The sequence below is a fragment of the Hydra vulgaris genome, chromosome 03 (genome assembly GCF_038396675.1).
Source record: "Hydra vulgaris chromosome 03, alternate assembly HydraT2T_AEP".
Taxonomy (NCBI): Eukaryota; Metazoa; Cnidaria; class Hydrozoa; order Anthoathecata; family Hydridae; genus Hydra; species Hydra vulgaris.
Genome location: NC_088922.1, coordinates 42,992,132 through 43,002,069, shown reverse-complemented (window position 1 = coordinate 43,002,069; position 9,938 = coordinate 42,992,132). Strand labels below are relative to the sequence as shown.

The following is a 9,938-nucleotide window of genomic DNA, read 5'->3' as shown; positions in this document are numbered from 1 at the left end:
AATTGGAATGGAAGGAAGGATATGGCCATAAAATTCAAGATTCGAATTAGAAGAAAAGTTCTTTGCAAGAGAAGGAGAGGTAATAAGATCAGTCCCATGAATGAGAGATGTAATGTTAGACCTACCCTTATTAATAACGTTGTTGAAGATTTTCCAAAAGTCTCTAGTGCCTAACTTCTAAGATAAGATAATAACGTTGTTGAAGATTTTCCAAAAGTCTCTAATGCCTAACTTCTAAGATAAGATGCAAGATTTAATGAAATGAAAACAATGGAGCTTTGCCACAAACAACTTCTTTTTACATCGACTTCTTGCAATTCCTGCCTGAATCCAGGAGGTTGCGTTGGAAACGCATTTATTTGCTGAGAAAAGAAAAGACATCAGCCCAAGGACCGTTGCAAAGAAAATCACAAAAAGAATTCTAGTCAGCTTTAGGGTAAGGTTTTAATACGAGATAAAAAGTTTAAAGAGATCAATGCATGGTCAGAACCACCGAAGGAAGAAAAAGAAGAAACTGAACACAAGCTAGGATCAGAGACAAGGTATAAGTTATGGAGTGAAGGTAAGTAAAGTATGGAGTGAAGGTAAATGATTAGGTTTGTCAGAAAAACGAGTCACAAAGTTAGCTATCTGAGTAAGAGGTAAAGAAATGCAGAAGTTATAAGCTTTAGTGACAGCAGTGTCGGTGGCGTTAGAACCAAGTCATTCAGTGTGATGAGCATTAAGGGTAAAGATGGTCAATTTGATCGGAAATTACATCTAAAAGAGTGGAGTTTTGGGAGGAAAGAGAACAATAAAGAACAAAGAGAAAGATGATAGAGTGAAAAGGTGCTAAGCGGAAGCACATAAAAGAATGGTCAGATGATTCAAACTTGATTTCACGACAAATAGATGAATTGATGTGTATGTTTACCCCCAAGCCAAGCATGTGAATATTGGAGTATTTGCAAATCAAAGGATAGTACCGATCAACACTGGTATCTAAAGAAGAAATAGTAGAAGTCTCACTAAGAGCAAGCAAGTCTGGTAAATTTTGAAGAGGTAAGAGTCAACTGATGGAAAGTTGCTTTGCAAACAACAAATGTTCGTAAAAGATATATTAAAACAGTTAGGTGGTGGGGATGGTTTTTTATGTTTAATATTTTGGGTTACTTTTGGCATAGTTTAAATTTAAAGAGAACTTGACTCATTCATAAATAGAGCTTGGCCTCCTAAGCAATGAGCTATGCAATTTTTTCAGTCCTGTTAATTAACCCTAAGTCTGTTAATCGAATTAGCCTCTCTGAAAGCTACCACAGAGTCATTAAACTGAGTTTTTGAGCTGTACTCTCAATAGGAGATAACAAAAAGAGTTGCAGAGGCAACTAATTGCATAGGCTGGATGCAGTTAACATTTGCTAAAGATGAGTATTTTTATTTAGACACTATACCTAGCCTTTACTCAACTAAGAGCCCCAAGACAGGGGATTTTTAAGTTGGAGTTTTTTGTTTCTCCTAGCTTTTGCTTAAAAAATACAAAGCAGCAGGGTATGGGGCAGATATTAATGAGTTACCTAATACCAGTAGCAGGGTGATCGTGATCGTGATAATTAAAAGGAGTTACTTCCAGCAAACAATAACTTAAAATATTAAAAATTTTTTTTTGGAAATGCTTGGAGTAACTAGTTAGTTAATGAGCTCACAACGCATCAAAACAGATTTAAGTATTTAAACATTTAAACAGAAACAAACATACGTAAAGTATCTTACGGTTGAGTAAACACCGCCCAAGAGGTTCAGATGAAACCTAAACATACATATATAAAGTAACTTACGGGTGAACCAAAACCGCGCCAGAGGTTCAGACAGAACGCAAACATATATATAAACATAAACAGACGGAACACAAACATACATAAACATAAATGTGCCTAACACTGCATTTACTTTAAATATGTGCATAACTTTGTGCATACTTAAAATATGTGCATAACACTGCACATTTTTTTATTTTATTTTGCTAATTAAATAAACTACGATTCTCTTTCACAAAAAAAAAAACTCAATTACAAATATACAAATAATAAAGAAACAAGGACTCCAAAAAGATATCGATGGCATAATACCAACCTAATCTTTTCATTGAGCCCCAAATTTATTTGGGGCTCTAAGAAAAATTAAAATCTTTAAACCGTATAGATGACAGTAAGCAAATGTCATTTTTAAAAATAATTAGATGATTTTCTACTTTTAAAATAAACATGGTTTTAGAATCATCTACATATAGTTCGTGATGAAAGAGATACGTTGGGATATATAGGCTAGAAGTTGGTCTGTCACTTACATGGGCTGCCACGTCATTTTACATGGATAAAGTTTCAAGGCATTAAAGAAAAAGCAAAAACGTTTTAAAAGAGTCTGTCAAACCACAGTCAACAAATAATCAATTAAAAAACGTTAAACAATTTTTCGATGAAAACAACATCCAGAATTTTGAAAATTTGATTATAAAACTTTCAAAAGATAAAACTACAGAAAAAAATTTAGGAAATCACAAATAAGCATTAGGAACTAATGATTAACGATATGTTTATTTTTAATTTTTTTAAACTAAAAGACAATAGTAATCAAAATTGAAAGTTTATTGAATACAGGGTAACTAGAAAGTTCTGGCACTCATTTTTATATGTTTATTAGACTTTAGAAAATGTATTATTTGTCAATACTTTTGTTTCCATTTCATTCCTATGTCAATTCTTAATCATACTCAGGCATTTTTTTTATTTAAATCTTTTTATTTTTAGTATGAAAGTCACAAAAGACCATCGAGTTAGAGCATTGTTCTTTAGTGGATGCACTGAAGCAGAGATAGCAAAAAGACTAAAAATTCCTTGAAGAACTGTCTATAATAATTTGAAACATTTGAAGGAGACAGGCAGCGCCCAAGACAAGCCTAGAAGTGGAAGACCACCGACATCAAGTAGCAAAATTATTATCAAAAATGTGCGTGATAGAATTCGTCAAAATCCAAGGAGGTCGATGAGAAAGATGGCAAATTATTTGCAAATAGGTCGTGAATCCCTGAGAAAAATATGCAAGGATAAGCTAAAACTTATCCCATACAAGATAAAAAAGCTCCTTTTCTCACAAACAATAAGAAGAAAGTGAGAATGGAAAAATGCAAGCTTTTGCTCAGACGTTTTTCTTTGGCGCGCCACTCAGGAATTGTTTTCACTGATAAATGTTTATTCAATTTTGAAGCTTTCTTAAACCATCAAAATGATTGGATATTGTCTACAAGTATCAGTGATGCAAACATGAAGGGTAGAATCGCTTCTCGTTCAGGACATCCGCAATCCGTTATGGTTTTTGGAGGGATAACTTTGGATGGCAAAACTCCGTTAGTTTTTGTGAATTCTGGAGTTAAAATTAACAGTCAAAACTATTTAAATGATGTCCTTATAAAAGAAGTACTTTCATGGTCCCAACCACACTTTGGTTCTAGGCCCTGGACATTTCAACAGGGTTCAGCTCCTGCCCACAAGGCAAAAATTGTTCAAGGATGGTACAAAAAAAATATTCCAGATTTTATCAGCGCCCAAGAATGGTCTCCCTACTCGCCAGATCACAACCTGTTGGATTATTCCGTGTGGTCAGTTTTGAAGACCAAGGCATGTTCTATCCCTCATAGGAATTTGGACTCAATACCTGCGCGCCGCAGTCAATGATTTCTCCAAGACTCTTAGGGCCTGTATCAAAGCTAAAGAAGTTTATTTCGAAATCTAATTTCGTAATGTGATTGTTAGTTGTTAGAATAAAGTTTATTTTTAATCTTATTCGCCTTTTTTAGATTTAGTCGTTTTTATGGCAATTTTACTATGTGCCAGAACTTTCTGGTCACCATGTACATTACACGTTTTATAGTACAAAATGTGTAATAAATAAAATTGTCAAGTTTAGAGTATAAACAATTTTTTGTAAACCATCAATTGATCAAATGCGTAAAATATATACTAAAATATTTGCTTAACTATAAACTTTAAACCTTGTACATAAATATTGCAGCACTGTTAAACACCAACTAGTTTAAACACATATACACGTATTTATTTTGGCTAATCAAAAATTGTTAAAAAGGCTGCAGTTCCAACGATAACTTAAGTATCACTTTAGTAATATTTTTTTGTAAAGAGAGTTGAACCTCCATTCAGATTTCCGGCTTGTTAAAGTGTCTATTCTTTAAATAATCTAGACTTGGCCGACCTGCCTCAATGTTTAACATGTCCGGTGTACCATGCTTATAATCCTTGCAAAATTCAAAAACAGAACTTCGAATAAATATAGAAAATTTTACATCCTATAATGCCGTCTTACACAAAAAACATAACAATTTTGACTGATTTTCTCAAAGGAAAAGTTAAAATAATGTAAAGCTTTTTGTTAAATTTTCATTTACTAGCATTTCACAACAAACATTTGCATAAAATTACAAAGCATAGTTTATAATTGGAATATATTCCGTTATATAATATTTTTACAATTTTTTCTAAATACTAATGAAAAACTTACTAAGATAGAACAATGCGTGGCCAATGCGACATCAGTGGTCAAGTGTATTAAAAAAGACAAAAATTAACAAATATAATGTATACTTTATATTTAAAAAATTTTACTTAGTATTTATTACTATTTTATATAAAGATAAAATTTAAAACTGAAATTCAAAAATAATTATAATTTAAACTTAGTAAATGTAATAGAAAAGGACAAGAAAGGGGGTGGGGGTTATACATATAAAATCAATAATGTTAATCTGGCAGAACATTTTCGCTAAACATTAGGCTGTTTATTCTTGGTGTCACATGTACATCAAACTCTTCAGGAGCAAGGGTAATGCTGCATTTTCCAATTAAACTCGGAAGCGGACAACCCGGCACACCTTCAAACTTAAAATCACGAATTAATCTGGTAAAGAAAAAAAAAAGCTCAGTTTCAGCAACTGTTTTACCTAAACAAACTCTTGTTCCAGCTGAAAATGGCAAGTAACTTGTTGCTCTGGTTGCATCAAAATTGTTGTCGTCATCAATCCATCGATGTGGGTTGAACTCGTTAGGATTTTTCCAATGATTAGTATCGTTGTGAATTTGCCAATGATTTATAATTACAGTTGTATTTTTAGGAATATTGTATCCAATGAGAGTTGTTTCACTCAATGTTTTGTGCGGTACTCCGAGAGGAACAATTGAAGATAAACGTAAACACTCTTTTATAGAGGCCTTCACAAGATGCAAAGAATCTCGGTCACTTAATTGTGGATATCGGTTTTCTCCAATAACCCTAGTTATTTCTTCAAAAATTTCTTCCTGATATTTTGGATAATGTATCATGTATATAATTAACCACAATAAAGATGTTAAAGTGGTCTCACTACCCGCTATAAACATATCACCAATAACATGCTCTAAATGTTCATCTGTGAGTTCTTCCTCAAACTTGTTTTCCATTGTTTCGTCTTTAGAAAACTTTATGATAGAATCTGTAAAGTCTCTTATGTTATTTTCGTCAAATGTTTCTTTGTGTTTTTTCAACTGATCATGTAAAAGACGAAAATATATTACAAGTGAACTTTTCAATTTTTTAATCTCAGAAAATTGTAGGTAACGCAACCCCGGCAAAAAATCAACAGCTGTTGTATTCGACAACCCAGCGACTATATTGTTTATAGTTGTAAGGATTTCTATGAAAGCTGGATCCGAATACTGATATCTTTCTCCAAAAACAATAAAACAAATCACATTTAAAATCGCAACACCTAAAAATATACAATAATTTAACATTTTAAACATAACTTTTTCGAGTAAATAAACATTTATAAATCAAAAAAAGAATCAAATAAAAAAATAACTTTAAACTTATTAGTAGCTCAAATATATTTACCTATGTACTTTTGAATGAAATTGAATTTCGAACCTTATAAAAATTAGTTTTTTTTCTATTTCAGCTTATTTATAAAAACATATAGAGCTAAATGTGAAAGTACAGTATTATTTTTTTCTAATGTTCAAGTGTACAAAATTTGACCAAAATGAGGGGGTTATAAATATCAGAGCTTAATAACGCTAAATAATAGTTAGATGAAGCGGAAAAGCTGAGAATAAATTTAGTATAAGATAATGAACTAGGTATTTTATTAACTCATTGTCCGCACATTAAGGCAGAGGAGGTGAGCTCGTAGGAGGATTCCTGTTTCCTGGCTGCAATTACCAAAATTTTAGCAAAAACGCCCTGTTTTGGTTTAAGCATAAACATACTTATGTTTGGTTCAAATAAGAATTTTTTTAGATAGTTTATGAATCTTTAGAAAAGGTCTTTTGCGGATCAACACCCACACACATATATATGCTATTAAAATATTGCCCTAATTAAACATTTTGATGCACCAACGAGGTATAATTGAAAAGTAGGTGTAATTATATCTCCATTTGATTTTATATTGCATTGTTGTATTTTTGACGGATTTATCAACAAATAGCTATGCTTTAAATATAGCAATATAAAATAACTTTTTTGTAAATCTGGGTACACTTTTGCCAATTCTAATATAGATATTTAGGCATTATTTCAATATTAATCTAGAAATTTATTAAGTCTTTTCAAAAAACACAACATAAAAAAATAATTATAAACTTTAAATCAGTAAATATTGATTATCAATTTAACTAAACATTTGATTCAGCTTGATATACTTTCTTTGTGGACACAAGTCGTGTTTAAGTTGTTAAAAAAAACGTATTACAACGTAAAAGATACAAAAACGTTATTTAGACGTCTAAAATACGCCTTGTGCTCGATGGTTTCGGAGAATAAAAATTTTGAGTGTGTAACCATTTGATCTTTTTTTAAAAAATGAATAAAATCAATTATTTTTCAGTTACTTTCAAACGAAAGTTCAACTTTTATACAAAAAACTGGCAAACAAAAGAAGAATACAAAAATGTCATTTATTATACATATAAAAATTTTTCAAAAAAAATAAAATAAAATAGACGCAATAAAATATTTAGCTCTTTTTTTTTTTCAAGCATCATATAATAACTTTATACATTGTAAACAATTCAAACATTATAAAAAGTAACCATGTTTGATGAAACTTTGATAAAGAAAGACTATTTTGAAGACTCACTTAAAAAGTAACCATGTTTGATATCGACATGTTTGTCAAATGATTTCTTTAGAAATAATATGTTAATAACAAGTTTACTTTTTGTTGCTTTTATTAATTAACTTAGTTTTATCAAAAGAATGCGAAAATCATACTGGAAAATATTTTTAGAAAAATGTGTTGGTCATTTGAAAAACATTAGTATCTGTACAACTGTTAGAAAACCCATGCTGACGCCAAAAGATAGACTCACAAAATTTAGGTGGTGTAAGAGAAATTTGAGTTGTCTTTAAAAAAGTAAAGGCAAGTAATTTCAAGTGATGAAAGTATTCTTAAAGTAATAAATACCGTTGCAAGGTAGCGCTGGGAGTGTTGATATTTGGAGTTGCTTTGTTGCACTTACGTTGCAAGGTAACGCTGGGAGTGTTGATATATAGAGTTGCTTTGAAAAAGTAGGTGTGAGTAACATTTATAAAAACATTATTAACCAACACACCAATATAGCGACGCTAGATTGATCAAAACGAGTGATAGCAGTCAGTGACGGATCCAGAAGGAGGGGGGGGGGATGTGGCGTATGCACCCCCCTACCAGAATCTAAAAGTCCTAAAATATGGATCCGTCACTGATAGCACTTTCAACAAGACATGGCGCCTGCTCACACTGCTTGTACAGTCAAAACATGAAAGAAATAAAATAGCTTTACTTTTCAGACTCAGTGTTCATGTTTAAAAATATTCTATTGGATTTGGAAGATGTGTAGTTTGAAAACGAACATGTAGGGATATTTGAAATACTAAATTAAATGTTTAGTTTTTTTGTTATTGCGTTCAATAACGTTTTTGTATGCAATTTATGTTTAGTATGTTATCTAAGATGTCAGATTTGTTTAAAAAATTTTTTCTCGTATATAAAAAGTAGTTCAACATCTTTTTTATTTCGCAGTATTTTAAATATTTCACAATATTTTAAACTAAACTTTAAGCAACAAAATCTTAAGAATCATATATATTTATATGTTTATTTACTTACTAAAAAATGAACCCTTAAAAATTTCATATTTTAAAAGTCATTTATTCGGAAAACTTATCTATAGGAAGTATCAAAATAAGAACAAACGTTTATGTTCTTAAAGTGATATTATTTTAACTGTTGAAGAAGGGCCTTAGTTGCTATGTAAACATCCTTTTGATGTATCTATTTTTTTAGAATACTTCATTTTTTGGAATAATACATTCAAGTTAACTCAAAAACTAAAAAAATACTCGCAGAAAGCATGAATTTGTTTCTTCTTATCTAATAAATAAAAATGGCCGACGATGAAGGGCCGACTATGAAACACTGTGCTTATTTTCTGATTCATACCTTAAATTCAAAAACAAAAAAATATTTTTACCAAACTCGGTTTTCAACTCCATTGGACTATTTGATTTATCTAAAATTCTTTTATGCAGCTCTTTGCTTTCTTTTGCAAGTAACTTTTCAAAACGTCCGCATCCTTCTCCGTATATCTTTAATGAAGAATGCCCAACTTTGCGCAAAACTTTCCATAATGGTCCATAATCCATAAACGCAATGTCTTTATATCCACGCGTTACAAGTTGAGCTACATAAGATTTTGATCGCCCTGCAAATATAGTTGCTTTTTGAACTAAAGCTTCTCTAGTAGCAGCTATATCTGAAATTATAACCATTCTATGCATTCCAAAACTTATACTGAAGACATTTCCATATTTCTTTGAGTACAATGCAAGCGTTTTATGCGGCTCCGTTCCTAGTAAATGTAAATTACCTATGATGGGAATGGGAATGGGACCAGGAGGATATTTCTTGCATTCTAACAAGTGAACACAATATGATCCAATAATATACAACAAAAGAGGAGCTATTAAACCACATACAATCTGAAATAACATTTTGAATTAACCTATTTATAAAAAAAAAAAAGCTATATATAGAAAGAATAAAACTAAAAAAAAAAAAAATAAAAGTAAACAAAATAAAACTGATAATTACTAATAAATATTTATTAAATATAATTCTGAACTGCAACCTTCCACCTTAACATTTTAAAATAAGTTAATGATAAATAAAAGTGTTCTCAACGCAGCAATTAAAAAAAAAAGAAAATAAAAAGAAGAATTACACTCAAGCAGTTTTTAGAAGGTTTTTCAAACATTTAACATAAAAAGCAACTTTTATTTAACATAATAAAATTTGTATATAAAATAGATTTTTAATAAATATTTATTAAGTACTGTTTAATATATAAAATGTGGTAAAATACAAAATATGATAACAAATTATTATACTTTAATAATTTGTTATCATATTTAGACAACCTAGTAAAATAGTAGAACTCTTTAAGTACATAATAACATATTCTAACCTTGAATAGTTCCAAATACTGTGCGAGATGACGTAGTTTAAAGCGCTTGTTATTAAGAAAAGTTTGTGACTGTTTACACAAGGTGAACCAAGATGTTAACTAGTGATTGTTTTTTAGTTAGCCGCGTAATTAAACTTTCTTATAAATATTTGAGAATGTTATCAATGCTAACAGATATAAAAAACTAACAAAAGAAAACACTTTAAATAATTTGCAATGCGCATTTTATTTTAGGAAAATATACTTTTATATATATACTACTAAAACAGTATATAAATGTATATACTACTTACAATATATACTACACAATATATACTACTTATATACTACTAAATACTACTTATATACTACACAATATATACTACTATATATACTACAATATATACTATACAATATATACTACTTTAT

The 9,938-nt window shown here is 30.2% G+C and overlaps 1 protein-coding gene across 1 annotated transcript; it reads right to left on the bottom strand.

Annotated features, from left to right (window-relative positions):
• Positions 1-4,454: 4,454 nt before the first annotated feature.
• Positions 4,455-9,707, bottom strand: LOC136078176 (steroid 17-alpha-hydroxylase/17,20 lyase-like). The gene is made up of 3 exons (XM_065793298.1): positions 9,531-9,707; positions 8,538-9,068; positions 4,455-5,791 (listed from the first exon to the last, which is right to left on the bottom strand). Exons 2-3 carry the CDS (start codon positions 9,055-9,057, stop codon positions 4,788-4,790), a joined length of 1,524 nt encoding a protein of 507 aa, XP_065649370.1. The 5' UTR covers positions 9,058-9,068; positions 9,531-9,707; the 3' UTR covers positions 4,455-4,787.
• Between the last annotated feature and the right edge of the window lie 231 nt (positions 9,708-9,938).